Raw genomic sequence first — 22,416 nt, forward strand, 5'->3', positions numbered from 1 at the left:
ACTACCGAAATCATACCCAGCATTTACTGGAAAGCTCAAATCCCACAACCCACTCCATTCATTCTTTCCCAGCAATTTTCTGGCATACAGAGTTTTCTGGATTACAGTTTTTCTTCCTATTGTTCTCAGAACATCCTAATAACATTAAAATACCAAATATACTATATAACTTAGAACTTACTTATGTACATGGTCTACATGATTTTCTAATTATTTTCTTTTTGGAGTCCTGCCATTTCAATAAGAAAACAGGCTACTTTTGGTAAAAAACAAATATGTTTTCTCATATTTTCTAGATTTCCCAGCACACCCAACAGACTTCTGAGCATAAAAATTATCACTAAAGGAAGGTTTCAAAGAAACTAATGACAAGTGCAACATGGAAACAAATTACCTCATCCACATGCTTACAGCTCATGGGCTCCACTGAGCATGGCTTGATGATTCAGGTGCCTCAACTTCTAATCAGTCCCCCATATAAGGCACAAAACCTAAAGCAGCCATGAGAAATTTGAGTGTCATTATATATTAATTGAAGTTATGTTAAATGTCACACATTACTCTGGGACATTGTAATACCCTAAAATAGCTTTTAGTAGATCCAAGGTACATTTTGCACATGTTTAAACAGACACCTTGTAAATCTGTCAGAAAAGAAGTTGATAATCCTTTAGACATTGATTCTCCTTTACTGATTTAACAAAGTTAAATGGAGAAAAAGTGTGAACTTTTCATCACAGCCAATCTAAGGGAGAAACACAGGAGTTATTAAACAATTGGTTATGTTCACAAGTCCTTAGTAAGAGGCAGTCAAGTACATAGGTAAGAGCAAAAGTTTGAACTTGGCTACCTGTGTTAAAGTCTTGACACTGCCACTTACTCAGTTTGCAAATAGTCAAGGCACTTAATTTCTCTGTTCCTCAGTTTCTTCATCTATAAAATGAGAAGCAGAATAATAGTCCTCATGACATAGAAGTATTGTGATAATTAATTGGTATGTTTAGAGCTCATAGAATAATGCCTGGCACTAGTAACCACCTAATAAATGTTGAATGGTATTAGTGGTAGAAAAATTACGTAAAATCATAGTACACTGTAACTCGCTGTGCACCTCCTCACTCTGGCTCTAAGCTATTACTAGGAAATATTGCCACTGCAAGAATAAATCAATTCCCTAGGTGTTTTGTTCAGTTGATAAACTCTTTTTTTTTCTTTTGAGTTGGAATTTCGCTCTTGTTGCCCAGGCTGGAGTGCAATGGTGCAATCTCAGCTCATGGCAACCTCTGCCTCCTGGGTTCAAGCGATTCTCTTGCCTCAGCTTACCAAGTACCCAGGATTACAGGCGCCTGCCACAACACCCGTCTAATTTTTTGTATATATATATATTTTTAGTAGAGACGGGGTTTCACCATGTTGACCAGGCTGGTCTCGAACTCCTGACCTCAGGCGATCCACCCACCTCAGCCTCCTAAAGTGCTGGGATTATAGGCATGAGCCACTGCGCCTGCCCTGAACTCTTAAATATGTATATTACACTACATTTATAAACAAGTAGTTTCAAATGGAATTTTACAATAAGTTAAAAGTGAGTTGCAGGATATAAACACCAAAGATCTGGAGGAACTAGAAATCTTAAACACTGCAGGTGGGAGCGGAAATGGTCACACCATTTTGGAAAACTGGCAACATCCACAATGTTAAACATTTCCTTACCTTACTACCAAGCATTATAAATGACACAAGACACGTGTCTTGGACCATTTCTCTTTTTCTCTTTTAATATACATACATTTTTAATATAATATCTTAGGGATAACTTCAAAATGTGTATACCTCTGGCACTAACTAACCTCAGAATCAATTACCCACATGTCTACACAAATTTAACACGACTAAAGCTGAGTTCTTGCTATTCTTCTTATGCACCCAATTTGTCTCCTCTCAGTTTTCCACATCTCAAATTGGCACTTCCATCCTTACCACTTCTCACACCAAGAACTTTGCAGTTACTGGCAGGAATGAGTGACATCAGCAAGACAGCATAGTAGGAGATCCCAGCCTTTTTTTCCTCCAAAAAAGAACAACAACTGGACAGCCATTCATGAACAAAAATAGCTCCAAAAGAGCACAAGAGTCCACTTAAGAAGCTCTAGCAGCACAGTTGAAGAAAAAAAAAACTGAGAATAGTTGCATTAAAAAGGTAGGATGTGCTGGGCGCGGTGGCTCATGCCTATAATCCCAGCACTTTGGAAGGCCAAGGCAGGCGGATCAAGGGGTCAGGAGTTCAAGACCGGTTACCTGGCCAACATGGTGAAACCTCATCTCTACTAACCATACAAAAATTAGCCAGGTATGGTGACACATGCTTGTAACCCCAGCTACTTGGGAGGCTGAGGCAGGAGAATCACTTTAACCCAGAAGGCGGAGGTTGCAGTGAGCCGAGATCACGCCATTGCACTTGAGCCTGGGTGACAGAGTGAGTCTCTGTCTCAAAAAAAAAGGTAGGAAGGACAGTGACAGTTTCATTTTACCTGCATCATCCCATCCCTCAGCTGACAGAGAGAGAATATTCCCAAGCTCGTGAGTTCCTCTTACAGGGCAGGATGAGCATTTGGCTTTCTCAGCCCTCATGACACTCTGTGGGACTGATCTGCTTCAGTTTCACCCCACTCTGAATGTTGGGGAAACCGGCAGTTTAGATGCCTGGAGATGGTTAGGAACAAACAAAATGGGTAGGGGTTATCAGTGTCTAGATGTTGGAGGAGCCACTGTGGTGCCCAGTAGTCTGCTTTGCACAGGACTCCAGCGGCCTTCTTTAATGAAGACCTTAACAGCCCTTGAAGCCTTTTGCTGCTGAGGAAACTCAGCATTGCTGCAGTGGACAACGATTGCCTCGAGGGCTGTGAAGTTTTTTACCTTCGCAATCCCCAGCTGCCAGAGTCACCTCCCTTCTTCTCCCCCTACTCCTGGAACATCCCCAGCTGCTGCTGCTGTGGGCACTCCAGCCCAGTGACCCCACACATCCACCTTGCATGTGTGCACAATCAGCCTGGGCCTGTGCTACTGCATGTGTGTCTGACTGACTCTGTAGTTGTATGTGTTCATGCACAGCTGGCCCTGACTCCAGTTGCCAACCCCTACCATCACATTCATGTCTGCAGCTGGTTCCTGCAACACGTGTACAACACCAAAAGCTCTCGTGGTCCCTGCAGCTGTGCATGTGCACACAGCTGACCAACCCCTGTTGCCAGGCTGCACAGTCCTACACATGCCTATAGCTGACCCATGGAATTGTGCGTGTACTGGCCACCTTTTGTGGTCTCCATTGCTGTGCGTACACAAGAAACCAGCCTTGACTCCTGACTCCTGTCTCCAGCCCTTACTGTCATGCTCACATCCACAGATAACCCCTGCAGCAGTGTACATGAATGCTGCCAGCTCTGGTTCTGTGCAGCTGTGCATGTGCACACGTCAACCCAACCTCCATCACTGGCCACCCATCATACTTGTGCCCGCAGATGGCTCCTGCAGCTGCACACATGCTCTCCAACAGCACTGGCCTGCAGCTATGCATGCACTTGCAGCTGGCTCCACCAGCTGGTGCCTGCCCTCACTACCATGCTTACACATGCAACAAGTCCCTGCAACCATGCACAGGCATGCCACCAGACCCAAATCCTGTACCTGTGCACATGCAAGCCACCAGCCCTCACCACCACATGAGTACCTGCAGTCAGACTCTGCTGCCATGCATGTGCCTGCAGCAGAGCATGTGTACACCATCAGTCCTGGACCTCACCACCTCCTACCCTAGTCTCTTGCCACTGAACGCAAAGCTCCACTGAGAACCCAAACAGCCTTTACAACCACCAAGGACCATGCAGTTACCAAAGCTGTAGACCCTAGCTTCCCAAGCCAATGAGACCCTGTATCCTCTTCTGAACCACAAGCAACTAAGCAAAAATAAACATCAAACTACAAATTTCTACACAGCAAAAGAATCAAACAGTAAAGTTAGAAGGCAACCTATGGAACGGGACAAAGTATTTATAAACCATATATTTGATATGGGGTTAATATCCAAAATTCATAAGGAATTGAAATAACTCAATAGCAAAAAAATAGTAATAACTCAATAAAAATGGACAAAAGACTTGAATTTCTCACAAAAGACATACAAATATCCAACAGATATATGAAAAGATGCTCAACATCACTAATCATCAAGGAAATACAAATCAAAACTACAATGAGATGTCACCCCACACCAGTTAGAAAGGATATTTTTTTGAATGTCAAAAGATAACTAGTGTTGGCAAGGATGGGGAGAGAAAAAACACTTTTCCATCATTGGTGGGAAAGTAAACTGGCACAGCCATTATGGAAAATTCTATGGAGGGTCCTCCAATAAATTAAAAATAGAATTACCATATAATCCAGCAATCCTACTTCTGGGTATATACCCAAAGGGAATGAAATCAGTATGCCGAAAAGATATCTGCGTGACCATGATCTTGCATATTTTTCATTGTGTTTAGCGCAATATCATAAACCTTGAATAACACAATGGGATCCATACGAAGTGTGACTAGTGATTCTGGAAGTGCTCCCAACAAGCAGAAAAGCCATGATATTACAAGAAAAAAATATAATTGCTTGATCTGTACGGTAGACTGAGGTCTGCAGCTGTAGTTGCCCACCATTTCAAACAGATGATTCCTCTCATAAACAGAAAATATAAATTCACAGTATTTTGAGAAATATAGTACAATGCTGTAAGTGTATTTTCTCTTCATTATGATTTTCTTAATAACACTGCCTTTTCACTAGCTTACTTTATTGTAAGTATACAGTTTATAATACATATACAAAATATGTTATTCAATTATTTGTGTTATTGGTAAAGCTTCTGGTCAACAGTAGGCTATTAGTAATTAAGATTTGGGGGCATCAAGTTATATCCAGATTTTCAACCGTGCAGGAGGCCAGCATCCCTAACCCCTGTGTTGCTGTGCAATGGTCAATTGTATAGCTCTGGGTTATATAGCTTATATATATGTTACACCTTATAGCATATCTGCTAACTACAAATAGAATTCAACAATGGACACACACATACACAAAGAAGAGTACAAGGCTATCTCCAGAAATCTAACTTTGAAGCATCTGAAGTACTTTAAAAGTAGTAATCCTACACAATTGTAGTATTTTTTAGTTTATTCAAAATTAAATACTTATATAAATGAAAAAATGCCCAAATGAAAGAGTACTGACTGCATTCAAAAAATGAATGCATGATATGTGATAGCATGAGTTTTTAGACATATGACCTATTCATACCTATATTGTCCACTATTTTCAATTCAAAAGGTCCACCATTGAAGAGCCACTGACTGGAGCCAAGTACATTCTAGAAGTAGTTCTAGTACCAGAATCCTCTCAAGAAAAGAGCATTACATGCTTTTAGAAATATAAATCATACCTGGATAGGGATCCAAGATGGCCAAATAGGAAGAGCTCTGGAGTGCAGTTCCCAGCAAGAACAATGCAGAGGGTGAGTGATCACCACATTTCCAAATGAGTTATTACTGCCCACAGACTAGGAGATTCTCAGATTGAAAAGCCCCACGAGTTTCCAGCATGACTGTTTCAGCTGGCACAGTGCGTCTCTGCACAAAAAGCTCACACAAATCTGGGCAGCTGTTTCAACTGGCACCTGGAATGCCTGGGAGACAGAGCTGCCCATTCAACTGAAAAGAAGGGGGCTGAAACAGGGAGCCAGGAAATCTGGCTCAGTGGGTCACATCCCCACAAAGACTAGCAATCTGAAATGCTCTGGATTGAGAGTTTTGCAGCAAGTGCAGCTGGACCCAGGATGGCCCAGCTCTGTTGGGGGAATGGCATCCGCCATTACGGAGGCAGTCCACCACTACCGAGGCAGTCCACAATTACCGAGGCAGTCCACCATTACTGAGGCAGTCGCCATTACCGAGGCAGTCTGCCATTACAGAGGCAGTCTGCCATTACTAAGGCAGACCACCATTACTGAGGCAGTTCTAACTATGCCTCTATAAACAAAACTGCAAGGAAGTTCACACAGCAGTTGAGCAGAGCCCACAACAGCTCAGCAATGCCTCTGCTGGCAGACTGTAACTAGGCTACCTCATTACTGGGCAGGGCAGTTCAGAAAAAAGGCAGCAGCATGTCAGGAACTTATAAATAAAGCCCCAAATTCCCAGGACAGAGCACCTGGGAAAAAAGGCGATTATGAGTTCAGCTGCAACAGACAAAAACGTGCCTGCCCAGCAGCTCTGAAGAGAAGAGCTCAGCACTTGAGCTCCTATAAGGGACAGACTGTCTCCTCTAGCAGCTCCCTGACCCCCGTATATATCCAAAGAATCACCTCATAAAGAAGAGCTCAGGCTGACACCTGGCAGGTATCCTTTTGGGATGAAGATAAACAGAAGAAGAAACTGGCAGCAACCCTTAGTGTCCTGTAGCCACCACAGGTGATCCCCAAGCAAGCAGGATCAGGAGTCCTACAGCAGAGAGGACTGACTATTAGAAGGAAAACTAAAAAAATAAAAATTAAAAAAAAATAACTTAATCATCAACAAAAATAACTTAATCATCAACAAAAATAACATCCACTCAGAGACCCAATCTGAAAATCACCAACTGCAAAGACCACAGGTAGCTAAAGCCACAAACATAGAAAGAAACCAGCACAAAAATGATGAAAACATCCAAAGCCAGAATGCCTCTCCTCCTCCAAGGGATCACAACTCATCGCCAGCAAAGGAACCAAGCTGGATGGAGAAAAAGTCTGATTAATTGACAGAAACAGGCTTCACAAAGTGGGTAATAACAAACTTCTCTGAGCTAAAAGAACATGTTCTAACCCAATGCAAAGAAACTAAAAACCTTTAAAAAAGGTTTGACAAAATGCTAATGAGAATAAACAGCTTAGAGAAGAATATAAATGTATTGACGGAGCTGAAAAACACAACACGAGAACTTCGTGAACCATACAAAAGTTTCAATAGCCGAATTGACCAAGCAGAAGAAAGGGTATCAGAGATAGAAGATCAACTGAATGAAATAAAAAAAGAAGGCAAGATTAGAGAGAAAAGAGGGAAAAAAATGAACAAAGCCTCCAAGAAATATGGGATTACGTGAAAAGACCTAATCTATGTTTGATAGGCGTACCTGAATGTGATGGAGAGAATGAATCCAAACTGGAAAATACTCTTCAGGATATTATCCAGGAGAACTTCCCCAACCTAGCAAGCCAGGCCAACATTCAAGTCCAGGAAATACAGAGAACACCACGAAGATATTCCTTAAGAAAAGCAACCCCAAGGCACATAATTGTCAGATTCACCAGGGTTGAAATGAAGGAAAAAATGCTAAGGGCAACCAGAGAGAAAAGTTGGGTTATCCACAAAGGGAAGGCCATCAGACTCACAGTGGATCTCTCAGCAGAAACCCTACAAGCCAGAAAAGAGTGGGGGCCAATATTCAACATCCTTAAAGAAAAGAACTTTCAATCTAGAATTTCATATCCAGCCAAACTAAGCTTCATAAGTGAAGGACAAAGAAAATCCTTTACAAACAAGCAATTGCTGAGAGATTTCATCACCACCAGGCCAGCATCAAAACAGTAGGATCAAAATCACACATAACAATATTAACCTTAAATGTAAATGGTCTAAATGCCCCAATCAAAAGACACAGACTGGCAAATTGGATAAAATGTCAAAATCCATCGGTGTGCTGTATCCAGGAAACCCATCTCACATACAAGGACCCACATAGGCTCAAAATAAAGGGATGGAGGAAGATTTACCAAGCAAATGGAGAACAAAGAAAAGCAGGAGTTGCAATCCTAGTCTCTGATAAAATGGACTTTAAACCAACAGAGATCAAAAGAGACAAAAAAGGGCATTACATAATGGTAAAAGGATCAATGCAACAAGAAGAGCTAACGATCCTAAATATATACGCACCCAATACAGAAGCACCCAGGTCCATGGAGCAAGTTCTTAACACCCTACAAAGAAACTTAGACTCCCACACAGTAACAGTGTGGGAGTCTAGACTTTAACACTCCACTGTCAATATTAGATGGATCAATGAGACAGAAAATTAACAAGGATATCCAGGACTTGAACTCAGATCTGGACCAAACACACCTAATAGACATCTACAGAACTCTCCACCCCAAATTCAGAGAATATACATTCTTCTCAGCACCACATCACACCTACTCGAAAATTGACCACATAATTGGAAGTAAATCACTCTTCAGCAAATACAAAAGAATGGAAATCATAACGAACAGTCTCTCAGACCAAAGTGCGATCAAATTAGAACTCAGGATTAAGAAACTCACTCAGGACCGCACAACTTCATGGAAACTGAACAACTGGCTCTTGAATGTTGACTGGATAAATAATGAAATGAAGGCAGAAATAAAGATGTTCTTCGAAACCAATGAGAATGAAGACACAATGTACCAGAATCTCTGGGACACATTTAAAGCAGTGTCTGGAGGAAAATTTATAACAATAAGTTCCCACATGAGAAGCAAGGAAAAATCTAAAATTGACACTCTATGGTCAAAATTGAAGGAGCTAGAGGAGCAAGATTAAAAAAACTCAAAAGCTAGCAGAAGACAATAAATAACTAAGATCAGAGCAGAACTGAAGGAGATAGAGACACCAAAAAACCTTCAAAAATCAATAAACCCAGGAATTGTTTTTTTGAAAATATCAACAAAATACACAGACCACTAGCCAGATTATAAAAAAGAAACAAGAGAAGAATCAAATAGATGCAATAAAAAATGATAAAGGGGATATCACCACTGATTCCACAGAAATACAAACTACCATCTGAGATTACTATAAAGAACTCTATGCAGACAAACCAGTAAACCTGGAAGAAATGGATAAATTCCTGGACACTTGCCTCCTCCCAAGCCTAAACCAGGAAGAAGTTGAAACCCTGAATAGACCAGTAACAAGAGCTGAAGTTGAGGCAGCAATTAATAGCCTACCAACCAAAAAAACCCCAGGTCCAGATGGGTTCGCAGCCAAATTCTACCAGAAATACAGAAGAGCTGGTACCATTCCTTCTGAAACTATTCCAAACAACCCAAAAAGAGAGAATCCTTCCCAAATCATTTTATGAAACCAAAATCATCCTGATACCAAAACCCGGCAGAGACTCAACAAAAAAAGAAAGCTTCAGGCCAATATCCATGATGAACACAGATGCAAAAATCTTCAATAAAATACTGGCAAACTGATTGCAACAGCATATCAAAAAGCTTATCCATCATGATCAAGTAGGCTTCATCCCAGGGATGCAAGGCTGGTTCAACATATGCAAGTCTATAAACGTAATTCACCACATAAACAGAACCAAAGACAAAAACCACATGATTACCTCAATTGATGCAGAGAAGGCCTTTGACAAAATTCAACAGTCCTTTATGCTAAAAACTCTCAATAAACTAAGTATCGATGGAACGTGTCTCAAAATAATAAAAGCTATTTATGACAAACCCACAGCCAATATCATACTGAATGGGCAAAAACTGCAAGCATTCCCATTGAAATCTGGCACTAGACAAGGTTGCCCTCTCTCACCACTCCTATTCAATTTAGTGTTGGAAGTTCTAGCCAGAGCAATCAGGCAAGAAAAAGAAATAAAGTGTATTCAATTAGGAAAGAAGGAAGTCAAATTGTCTCTATCTGCAGATGACATGATTGTATATTCAGAAGACCCACCATCTCAGCCCAAAATCTCCTGAAACTGATAAGCAACTTCAGCAAAGTCTCAGGATACAAAATCAATGTGCAGAAATCACAAGCATTCCTATACACCAATAACAGTCTTAAAGAGAGCCAAATCAAGAACAAACTGCCATTCACAATTGCTACAAAGAGAATAAAAAACCTAGGAATACAGCTAACAAGGAACGTAAAGGACATCTTCAAGGAGAACTACAAGCCGCTGCTCAATGAAATAAGAGAGGACATAAACAGATGGAGAAACATTCCATGTTCATGGTTAAGAAGAATCAATATCGTGAAAATGGCCATACTGCCCAAAGTAATTTACAGTTTCAATGCTATCCCCATCAAGCTACCAATGACCTTCTTCACAGAACTGGAAAAAACCACCTTAAACTTCATATGGAACCAAAAGAGAACCTGCATAGCCAAGTCAATTCTAAGCGAAAAGAACAAAGCAGGAGGCATCACACTACCGGACTTCAAACTATACCACAAGGCTACAGTAATCAAAACAGCATGGTACTGGTACCAAAACAGAGATACAGACCAATGGAACAGAACAGAGTCCTCGGAGGCAACACAACATATCTACAACCATCTGATCTTTGACAAACCTGACAAAAACAAGCAATGGGGAAAGGGTTCCCCGTTTAATAAATGGTGTTGGGAAAAGTGGCTAGCCATGTGCAGAAAGCAGAAACTGGACCCCTTCCTGACACCTTACACTAAAATTAACTCCAGATGGATTAAAGACTTAAGCATAAGACCTAACACCATAAAAGCCCTAGAAGAAAATCTAGGCAAAACCATTCAGGACATAGGCGCAGGCAAGGACTTCATGACCAAAACACCAAAAGCATTGGTAACAAAAGCCAAAATAGACAAATGAGACCTAATCAAACTCCACAGCTTCTGCACAGCAAAAGAAACAGTCATTAGAGTGAATCAGCAACCAACAGAATGGGAAAAAATTTTTGCAGTTTACCCATCAGACAAAGGGCAGATATCCAGAATTTACAAAGAGCTAAAACAGATTTACAAGAAAAAAACAAACAAGCCCATTCAAAAGTGAATGAAGGATATGAACAGACACTTTACAAAAGAAGACATACATGAGGCCAACAAACATATGAAAAAATGCTCATCATCTCTGGTCATTAGAGAAATGCAAATCAAAAGTACATTGAGGTACCATCTCACGCCAGTTAGAATGGTGATCATTATGGGGAGGAAGGCAGCAAATCACACTGCCACGTGTGTTCCTATGCAACAATTTTGCATGTTCTTCACATGTACCCCAAAACCTAAAATGCAATAAAATAAATAAAGGGGGAAAAAAAAAGAATGGTGATCATTAAAAAATCTGGAGACAACAGATGCTGGAGAGGATGTGGAGAAATAGGAACAGTTTTACACTGTTGATGGGAGCGTAAATTAGTTCAACCATTGTGGAAGACAGTGTGGCGATTCCTCAAGGACCTAGAAATAGAAATTCCATTTGACCCAGCAATCCCATTACTGGGTATATATCCAAAGGATTATAAATCATTCTACTATAAGGACATGCGCACACAAATGTTCATTGCAGCACTGTTTACAATAGCAAAGACCTGGAACCAGCCCAAATGCCCATCGATGATAGGCTGGACAGGGAAAATGTGGCGCATATATACCATGAAGTATTATGCAACCATCAAAAACGATGAGTTCATGTCCTTTGTAGGGACATGGATGAACCTGGAAACCATTATTCTCAGCAAACTGACACAAGAGCAGAAGATCAAACACCACATGTTCTCACTCATAGGCAGGTGTTGAGCAATGAGAACACATGGACACAGGAAGGGGAGCATTGGGGTCTGTTGGAGGAAATGGGGAGGGACAGCGGGGTGTGGGGAGTTGGGGAGAGATAGCATGGGGAGAAATGCCAGATGTAGGTGATGGGGAGGAAGGCAGCAAATCACACTGCCAGGTGTGTACGTATGCAACAATCTTGCATGTTCTTCACATATACTCCAAAGCCCTAAAATGCAATAAAACAAACAAAAAAAAAGAATCGCTTGAACCCGCGAAGCAGAAGTTGCAGTGAGCCGAGATCAAACCACTGCACTCCAAGCTGGGGGACAGAGTGAAACTCTATCTCAAAAAAAAAGAAAAATAATAATTGTAACTATTCTTGCCCTGTAGGACTTCATGATGTAACAACAATAAAAGAGAAAAATTACAAGTTTTAAATAAGCTGTGATAAAGGATATAAAACAAGTTCAAAAATTGGATTTCCTGAAGGGAGAAAATTTCAGACTTAGAGAAAAGAAGGGCTTTTCTTGGAGGAAGTCAGATTTGAGCTGGGTTGCGAAAGAAGAGAAAGATTTAACCTGGCAAATGTGGGGTTTGGGCAAGAGCGGACAGAAAGAAAGGAAAAACAACACAATTAAAGGGAAAAAGAAATGAAACCATAACATTCAAGATCCAGGCCTGCAGAGCAAACATGAGATAAAGTTATAAAAATAACCTCAACCGGGAAAAGACTCTAAAAATATCAAGTCAAATTAGGGCTTTAATTTATCTATGATAGGGAGGCATACAAACCTTTTTGCTTATTGGAAGTATAATAGTCCTTATTTGATAATTTATAATTATAAGCACAATGCTTAATCTAAAGACAACCATTGACCACATTTTCATATTTACCCTGCTCTAGGTGTTTTTTTCTGTGTAAAAGTATATACGCCTTGTTATAAAACCAAAATTTAACATTGTATATAGTATTCAAATAACACATAGTGATCACAAACATTTTTATAGAACAGAAGACTATTGAAAGGGAAATACATCATCTCAAAGAATGATTGTGCCATAATTTATAGATCTAATTTCACCTTGTTGAGCATTTAGGTTTTATCCAAATACATTGCTTACTTGCTTGATTTTATTTCTGTAGGATAAACTTCTAAGAGTGAAACTTCTTGTTCAAAGATTTTTGGTGGAAATGAGCTATTGAGCTGTAAATCAGCTTTCATGTTTTTTAAATACCTATTTTAAATACCTATTCACTGATATTCGTTTCTCAATTGGCATCTTCCAGCTGTCAATACCTGTGCCATTCTCATGGTTACTTCCCTCTCACTCACTTTCATGAAGGAATGAAGCACCAGGCTCCCATCTGTCTTTCCAATACCGCTTCTGTCAGCATTCAAGTAGATGATCCATAGTGATCTCTGACCTCTCTTCCCTGACTCCAAACTAGTATACAACCATACGCAGACTAAACCTTACCCCACGTTCCATGTCAAACTCCCACTCTCCCAATTCTGTTTATTTTCCTTCACAAATAGGATCCAACACAATAGTGCAGACAGATTAAAATGCTTGTGAGAATGTATTGCATAATAGAAGGCATTTTGGTACAATAGGGACAAAGTGGATTATAAACTAGATATAGATCCCTCTCTCAGTTTGTGCACCTCAATCAATTACAGGTAGAATGAAAGTTTAGATCTAAATAAATAATAACTTCCATAGGAAAGTCTAAATGAATACTGATGTAAATTATGAATTGGAATAAGAATTCTTAACCCAAAAGCCACAAAGACAAAATGGACATATTTAATACAAAAAAATTGAACAGCATGAAACAAAGCTAAAAGACTACTGTGAAAATAACTGCAAAATATTTATATACTAATTTTCCTAATAAAGTGTTAATTTCCCTAACATAAAAGTAACTGTAATGCCCTAACATGTAAATAGTTGTAAGAAAATAAAAGTTGCAGTGATCTCATCAAGACTTAAAGAAATTCCAAATAAAATTATGAGACTGCTTTTTACTACTAACATTGGCAAAGATTTCAGATTGATCATATTCCTATCCTTGCTAATACTGGCAAACAGGCAGTCTTGCAGCCTGCTGCTGAGAGTGTCAATTAGTACAATTCAGCCAAAAGATAATTTGATAATACCCATCAAAACGGTAAATATCTGGACTGTGATGATGGTTACATGACTCTGTAAATCTACCAAAAAGTCAATGAATTATACCCTTAAAATGAGAAAATTTATGGTATGTAAATTATACCTCAATAAAGCTTTATTTTAAAAAAAAGTTTAAAATGCACATGTTTTGAGAAATAGCAATTCTATGTCTATGAATGCATAATATTAGAAAATGGTGGGTGTTTTTAACCTGAAAAAGGAAGTTACACGATTATATAGAGTTCAATAATTATCAATGTTAACCATATTGTTTAAACGGTGGAAGAACAAATATACAATTTTTACTCTTTTCTTTCTTTCTTTCCTTCCCTCCTTCCTTCCTTCCTTCTTTCTCTTTCTTTCCTTCCTTCCTTCTTCTCTTTCTTTCTTTCTTCTTTCTTTCTCCTTTCTTTCTTTCCTTCCTTCCTTCTTTCTTTCTTTTCTTTTTCCTTCCTTCCTTCCTTCCTTCCTTCTTTCTTTCTTTCTTTCTTTCTTTCTTTCTTTCTTTCTTTCTTTCTTTCTTTCTTTCTTTCTTTCTTTCTTTCTTCTTTCTTTCTTTCTTTCTTCCTTTCTTTCTTTCTTTCTGTTAGAGATATTTCAGTCTTGTTGCCCAGGCTGCAGTGCACTGGTATGATCTCAGCTCATTGTACCCATCACCTCCTGGGTTCAAGTGATTCTCCTGCCTCAGCCTCCCAAGTAGCTGGGATTACAGGCACCCACCAGCTAATTTTTGTATTTTTAGTAGAGACAGTATTTTGCTATGTTGGCCAAGCTGGTCTTGAACTCCTGACCTCAACAATTTTTACTCTTAGCCACATAAATATTGATATTAGAACAAGAGAACCTGCACAGTCAGGAGAGTAGGATTTCAAATTTCACTGTACATCTACTCTACAGATCGCATTAGAGAGGCTAGATTAATATAAGTAAAGCAAAATTGAAAGCCCACAAGGATAAGAGATTATCCCCAAACTAATGCAAATCTTACTTTGATAGCTTTCAATCCATGAGATGGTTTATCTTCTTTTGCAACTGCAGTAACTTTTTGTCCAACTTTCAGAGCCACATTGTCAGTGACAATATCACTACTGCTGTAGTTCAACTCATTAATCAAGCCGTAATTACTAGAGACATTTGTCACAAATCCCTGCACAGTTTTCAATGTGGTGCCACCTATGGGATTAGCAAACAACAGTTTATATTATTAATCTCAAAAGCAAACACCCATTACAAATAAGCCCTACGAGAGGAAAATATGATAGACAACCATGTACTTCTAGGAATAGAATGACCTGGATTTGAGATACAGATCACAGAAGAGCCTAATAATCAGCTATGCAGGATTCTGGAGGCAGAGTGCCCAGGTTCACATTCTGGACCACCACTTCTCTGTATGGCACAGTGGCCTCACACCACAGGCATTAGGGGGTCATAGTTAAGAACACTGAGTCTGGATCCAGACCGCTTGGGTTTCAGTTCCTACATGTACGATCTGCATAAGCCTGCATACATCTCTTAACCTCTCTGACCCTGTTTTCCTCTGTCAAACAAAGATAGTTAACAATTTCTGCATGATTTCTGCAGTGAGGGTTAATGGACACATACATATCAACTGCTTAGAACTGTGAGTGCCTTGCATAGGTTAGAATGTAAATGCTGTTGCTATCATTATATCTGCATATGAAGAGTCCTTAAATTACCACTATTATTATATAACTTCATCATTATCATCAACACAATGAGCAGCATCATCTGCAGATTCTTAAACATCTCACCAGAGCACTAAAAGATATCAGGAATTTAAGTCTAGCCCCATAGTGCATCTGAATCAACAACTATGTTGTTGTTGTTGTTGTTGCTTTTCTGAACAAGCATAGCTGGTAGGTGATATTTGGGGATCTAACCCCAGGCAGTCTGCCTGCAGAATCTGAGCTCTGAACCATAATGCCACAACTGCCTATCCCACAACTTAGGTAAATTGACAGAATGCCTGGGAAAATTTGTGATTATACAAGATTATAAAAACAGAAATCAAGAAAACCTGACAATTTTTTTTAATGGGTCAAACTTGTTTGTTACATCATATTACAGAAGCAAGAGGGAGAGCAATGGAAGCAACCGCCACTCAGACACGTGAAGGTTTGTTGAAGAGCCTTCCATGTGTCCCTGTTGGCACAAATAGAGCTAATAGTGAATCAATGCTGCAGTGAGAAATTTCAGCCAAAAGCTAAGAAACAGTCTTCTCTGAACAAACTTTGCTAAGACTTAGCCACCTCAGCAGGGGTTCAAACTCAGCTAGCAGAGAAGCTACAGGGAGATTCTAGCACCAGGAAAGCAGGTCCCTGCTAACGGAATACTACTTACCAAAGAAGAGGCTGTCATATGCCATCCTCTTGAAGATATCGTGATTCTACTCTTGTGGCAGGAGGTGCCTTCAGAGGTGGGGAGCTTAGAGGATAACAAATGGCTGCTGGACCCGAACGTCTGTGTCTGTCTATGTCTCCCTGACTCAGTTATAAAATGAGCATGACGACACTAGGACTTCCATCACTGGAATTTTCATGAGAATTAAATGAGATGAATGACCGTTAGCTTGGGGCCTGGCACATGCAAGCATTCAACAAAAAGTAGAATTAATATAATTCAGAGCAGGGATGCGATCCACTCCCGCAAACCTTCTCACGTGTTATGGACTCACACTCGCCAAATGCAAATGCCATCACACATCTCCCTTGAATGTCCACTCAGTGCTGGGATTTTAGGATACAAAGGAGAATAAGTTAAATGTGGCTCACGACCTCCTATGGGCAACAGATATATGACTCATCCATTTGGCTTCAAATGCATGCCCTTTTTGGATACATGGCCAAATTCACCCTCAAATTAGGGGATTTCATGCCTATTTTAAATATCAAAAGAAATCTGCTGCAGGAAGCACGTGGGAAAACTTGGGGTCAGGGAGATGCAGGTGAGTGGGAGGGTGGAGAGGGAGGTACAGCCCCCATAGCCTTCCCTGTCAATAACTTCCTGCTTTGGACTGACAAGAGAGTTTGGGGTTTAGGTCGATGCAAGCCTAGTTCTCAGGGGCTTGTTGGGGACTCGGGACACATCCCCCAGTCCGATGCACACACACACACAATATGGAGCCACCTCCATGGGCAGTGCCTGCTTAAGTCTCCACAGCTCCTTTCCAGGGGTGAGGAGAGCCCCTATTGGGAGGCTTCTGGGGTGCGACGTAAGGGGACACACAGAGGAATACCTTGTGGGAGCCCCTGTTGCTGTGGGCCCTGCCGCTGTGTGGGGTCTGCCTTCCTCTGGAAGAAGGCCAAAGCCTGTCTCAGAAGCCTGAGCATGGTCCTGACTGGCCTGGGCACTGTTTGTGATAGATGACACACAAGGTCTTTTTGGTCGAGAACTCTCAGGTCACCACGTCTCCTCAGGGACTCACATCCTCAGCCTCTGTGGTAGGGGACCCAATTATTAGTGAGCAGTCCTTAAGAGAGCCAGGGTTCCTCTCTCTGAGCATATGTTCCTCAGGACCTGCCTCTACCACTGTCCAGCCGATGGGCATGCAGTGGGTGGGTGGGCAGGTTCCTGTGGCCAGTAAGAGGTGGTGGGTGGGAACATTGTGGCTCCTTCCATCAAGGCTGAGGGAGTCATTAGGATGGCCCGGGGGAAATGGCTTGGGGGCTTGGGTTCTGCATGTACTCAAAGGGTACAGGGGCTCTTCTGTGGGATTCCCTGGGAGGACGGGTGTCTGAAACACAGGCTGTGCAACCAAAAAATCCAGCTCTTACCCTTGTGTTCATGGTGCTTAACATAAAGACTAACCACATAGTAGGTGGTCAATAGTTACTCCTCAGCAGGGATCATGTGTACGTGTGCGTGTGTGTGTGTGTGTGTGTGTGTGTTCATGTGGGTATGTAACATTTTAGGGATGGCAAGTCCTTCTCTTTTGTATTATGATAAAAAATATTATATTATAAATTATCATATTATGATATAAAAGAGAAGGACTTGCCATCCCTAAAATGTTAACAATTATGGTTCATAATTATAATTTATCACAGAATTATTTGAATATCATTGCTATCACTTATTCATTGCTTACCTAACGATGCCAATCATTCTGCTGTATGTATTACATTTATTCATTCATTTAATGAATATTTGTTTAGCACTGACTATGAGGCAAACACTGTTCTTGGCACTTGTAATTAATCAGTGAATAAAAGATACAAGTATCTTGGCCCTGTGGAGGTAATTTTCTTACGAAAGGAGAGTAAGGGAGAAACCAAAACTAAAAAATAACAAAACACGTGATACATTAGGAGGCAATAAATGCTATGGAAAAATTTAGCAAGGCAAGGGGGATCCACAGTGCTGGGGAGGGGCATTGGCTGGCATTTTACATTAGGATAGTCAGAGTAGGCTTCATTGGAGGGCAATAGTCAAACAAATACTGAGGAAGATGTTGGAGTTAGCCAGGCAGCTATTTCAGGAGGAGTTATCCAGGCAAAGGGAGCAGCCTGTGGCCTGTGTGAAGATTGTGTGGCAAGAGTATGCCTGATGTGTTCAAGGGAAAACTTAGTGGTTGGAGCAGAGGAAGTGAGAGCAAGAACTGGAAATGTAATCAGAGAGGTAATAGACTTGTGAGGACTTGTAGAGCAGTGAAAGTTCTTTGGCTTTTACTCTCCATAATGTGTGCAGTCTGTGAAGGGTTTGGAGCCTTCCAGGGATACCTCCAGCTGCTTGGTTATGAACAGGCTGGAAGGGGCCAAAGCATGAAGCAGGAAAAACAGTTAGGGGCGTCCTGCTGTAATCCATGGTTGCCATGGATGAAACCTGATTGTCCTTCCTCTCCTGCAGAGAAAACAGGCAAGAGAGCTGCAAAAGATAATCATCTGATGGAGGAGACGGGCAAGGAGGGACTCAAGAACCAGGTGGGAGCAATGCTGGGGCATCAAGAGGAGATCTGCGAAGAGGGGGACAGGAGTGCCCTGAGCGGTGGGCTGGAATTGTGTTCATTGGATTTCAGGGATTACTGTGGGGAGTGGCTCATGGGAATGATTTAGGGCGGCTATAGGTCATGAAGAAAGCTTTGAGTGTGGCCTGTCCTTTCAACAGACATCTGCATGAAACACATGAGACAAGAAGGAGAGTAAAGTGAGCACTGGACTTTGCCTTGGACCTTAACACTGGGTCTTCCCTCAGTAGAAGGTAGTGCCAGAAAGACCCTGATGGTCCAAGACTCCAGACTCACCTCAGCATCAGGCTGACACCCACAGCCCCACAACCACATGGATGTAGGTTCCAGGCCTGCCCAGCGCCAGGTCAGCTTCTGTGGGCTCATGTTTCAGGCCAATAACCGTGGACTGAGCCTCCCAGCCTGCCCAGTGCCAGGTAGAATTCTGCAGCCCCAGGTTCCAGGCCTGCCCCAACATCAGGCCAACCCCACTGGCCCCAGGCTCCAGACTGGTCCTAGAAGCCCTGGGCTCTGGACCGGCGCAGCACCAAGCTAGTCCCCACAGCCCTAGGCTTTAGGACCTCCTAAGTACCAGGCTGTGGCCCCCAGTGTTAATCATCAGGTCTGTACTCGCAGACCCAGCTTCTAGGCCAGCCCCTGAAGATACAAGATCCAGGCCCACCCAGTACCAAGCTAGCCCCTGTGACTCTAGGCTTCAGGCTGGCCTCAGTGCCAAGTCAGTACCCCGGCCTCACACACCTGGTGTGCATCTGTAAACACAGACTCCAGCCCCATCTAGTGGTGAGTCAGTCCCTGCAGCATCACACTCCAGACTGGTCCCTATGGCCTTATGCGGTGGACCTAGAGTCCAGTTCTGCTTGAGCAGACCCAGTGTCCACACCTGTCCCAGTAGAGACCAGCATTGGACCAGCCCCCATGAAACCAGGCTTCAAGACTGCTCCTGTGTACCTAAGCCCCAAGCCAGACTCTAAGATCCCAGGACTTAGGCCGGCCCTCACAGACCTAGACTCTAGTCTAGCACCTGCATACCCAGCTTCCAGGCAGGCACCACTGGACATAGGCTTCAGGCCGGTCCTCATGGTCCCAGCCTCCAGACCAGTCCCAGTGGCTCCAGGCACCAAGCCAGTGCTGGCAATCTTAGAGTCCAGACCCAGCCACTGCAGACCCAGACTTCATGCTGGTCCCTAAACCAGGATGGTCCCATGTTCCAGTCCATTTCCCCCATATCCCAAGGCTGTAGAGGACTCAGAGTCCAGGACTACCCAATAAGATCGTAGTACCAGACCAGACTTCATGGACTGAGATTCCAAGACCACCAATGCAGATCCAGGCCCAGGCCAGTCCCTGTGATTTCAGGCTATAGGCCCATGTCAGTAGTTTCAGGCACTAGGCCTGTTCTAACACGAGGCCAATCCCTTTGGACTGGGGCTCCAGGTACATCCCAGTGGACCCACCCAGATGTCAAGACTGTTCCAGCACCTGGCCAGCCCCTGCAGAGTCAGACTCAAGGTCTAGTCCAGAACCAGGTCAGTTCTTGTGGACCCAAGCTTCAGACCAGCCCCCATGGCATATGAAGGTGCAGCAATACACCCAAGTCCCAGCAATGAGGTCAAAGCAGGGGCAGGGTTGGGGGAGTGTTTTCTTGTCCTTCTTGACCAACCTAGTCACTCATGGCAGGGCATTCACTTGCATTTTCTACAACTTGAAGAAGAGACAGCATTCATCACACAATATGTGACCCAAAAACCATAAAGGAAGCAGGACAGCCAGGAGAATATTTAATAACAAAATAGAGGGCAGCTATTAATTCTAGAGAAGGGTAGAAGGTAGTACTTTATTCTGTGAAGCCAAGAGCAAATGGGCAGCAATCCTCTCCAGCTCAGGGATAAGAGCAGCAGCAGGACACAGAAGGTTCCAGTATGTTTCTATCTTTTGAAGGTACTGCTGTAACAGAGAATAATAGGGCACGTATGAAGCAGAGAATTATTCTTCATCTTTGATCCCATATTAAGTTGAACAATAGGGGCAGCTGTCAATTTCTGTATCTGGATTTTTCTCAGCACCACTGCCAGACACACCTATTTTATGCAGCTAGTTTGAAAATGAAAAAACTATCCTGAATCTACCCTGGTAGTGAGTTTTGCCTTTGGGTCAGGACTTTTCTTTCTGCAACATATTTGCTGATGTTTTATTGTTTCGCCACTGGGCCTCGTGTTAGTCTGTTTTGCATTGCTATAATGAAGTACCTGAGGCTGGGTAATTTGTAAAGAAAAGAGGCTTATTTGGCTCATGGTTCTGAAGACTGTACAAGCATGGCACCAGCATCTGCTCAGCTTCTGGTGAGGCCTCAGGAAGATTTTACTCATGGTAGAAGGTGAAGGGGGAGCAGGCATGTCATATGGCAAGAGAGGGAGCAAGATAATTGTCAGGTTCTTTTAAGCAATCAGCTCTCACACGAACTAATAGAGTGAGAACTCGCTTATTACTGTGAACACAGTATCAAGCCATTCATGAAGGATCTTCCCCCATGGCCCAAACACTTCCCACCAGGTCCCACATCCAGCATTGGGGATCACATGTTAACATGAGATTTGGAGAAGACAAACATCCAAACTATACCAGGCCTCTTCCATAGATGAACGACTCTATTGGCCTTTCTTTCAATCCCCTACAGCCCTTGCCCCACCACTGTGATATTAAAAGTTCACAAAAGTAGCCACATCCTATTAATTCCCAAGCAATCCTAGCCTTCAATTATTTCCCTATTAGGTGGTTCAGAGTGGGGATCTCCAGTGAATAATCAGGTCATCCAGGACTGATCCAGCCACATTCCTCAACTGCCTGCCCAGTGGAGAACATCAGACTTCTTCATTCTCCCTCCTGGCCTCATGCTTTGGAGAATAATCAGGGCATTCCTCTCCCATCCAGGAGACTCACTCACATTGCCCTTGGGCTGGGCTTTTGGCTCTGACCATGGAGCCTTCTGTTTGGATACAGATGTCCTGGCCTTGTGGGTACATTGGATGCCACAAACACATGAATGCCTGCTCCCGGGCCCAACCCTACATCATCTCACATTCTCAGTTCCCCCCAGGAAGAGGATCAGAGGGGCAAACAGGACCCCAGACAGCAGCCAAGGGGGCTTCGTCACTTGCCACAACATTCCAAATATGACCTCATGGAGAGCAGACATTGAGTCTTACAAGCAGGGTGACCAAACTCTCAGAGATTCAGTGGGACCAACAGGCTGGAACTTCTAAGGGTTTGCTCCCTGGGCCCTGAGACTGGGAGACAGTCTTGCTGCATGCTGTACCCCGTGAACTCTTCTCTCATTGCCATGCTGATGGTGGCACACACAACAGTCACTATTGCCATCTGTTCTACTCAGCCACCTAGAAACCAGGCTGAACCTCGAGCCCTCTCCCAGTTCTGCAGAGCAGTCCCCCAGGTCCCCTGAGGCTGAATTGACCCCAGCTCTGCCACCAGCCCTTTCTCAGCAGGCTCCCTCTGTGGCCGTCATGGCAGCACACTCCCTCTCCCTGTCCACCAGAGTCCATCTGTAACAACCACAGCTGCTTTTCCACTCACAACAACCCCTCCCACAGATATCAGGGGTCCTCTCGTTAACCAAATCTCCCTTTTTCCCCTACC

At 42.5% G+C, this 22,416-nt stretch overlaps 1 protein-coding gene across 1 annotated transcript; it reads right to left on the bottom strand.

Moving 5' to 3' along the window:
• Window positions 1–688: 688 nt before the first annotated feature.
• LOC116540535 (cancer/testis antigen 55-like) lies at window positions 689–17,131 on the bottom strand. Its single transcript, XM_032264074.1, has 3 exons — window positions 17,038–17,131; window positions 14,767–14,951; window positions 689–745 (listed from the first exon to the last, which is right to left on the bottom strand). The coding sequence occupies exons 1-3, from the start codon at window positions 17,129–17,131 to the stop codon at window positions 689–691; spliced, it is 336 nt and encodes a 111-aa protein (XP_032119965.1).
• Window positions 17,132–22,416: the final 5,285 nt, after the last annotated feature.

Source organism: Sapajus apella, unplaced genomic scaffold (assembly GCF_009761245.1).
Source record: "Sapajus apella isolate SASKATOON/1434 unplaced genomic scaffold, GSC_monkey_1.0 scaffold141, whole genome shotgun sequence".
NCBI classification, from domain to species: Eukaryota; Metazoa; Chordata; class Mammalia; order Primates; family Cebidae; genus Sapajus; species Sapajus apella.

What these genes read in the sequence shown, in the direction of transcription:
- LOC116540535 (XM_032264074.1), bottom strand. Translation starts at nt 17,131, where the DNA reads ATGCTCAGGCTTCTGAGACAGGCTTTGGCCTTCTTCCAGAGGAAGGCA. An exon ending in GCAACAGGGGCTCCCACAAG is followed by an intron (nt 14,952 to 17,037) that starts GTATTCCTCTGT and finishes CTAATCCCATAG; the next exon opens with GTGGCACCACATTGAAAACT. An exon ending in ATGGATTGAAAGCTATCAAA is followed by an intron (nt 746 to 14,766) that starts GTAAGATTTGCA and finishes TTTCTCCCTTAG; the next exon opens with ATTGGCTGTGATGAAAAGTT.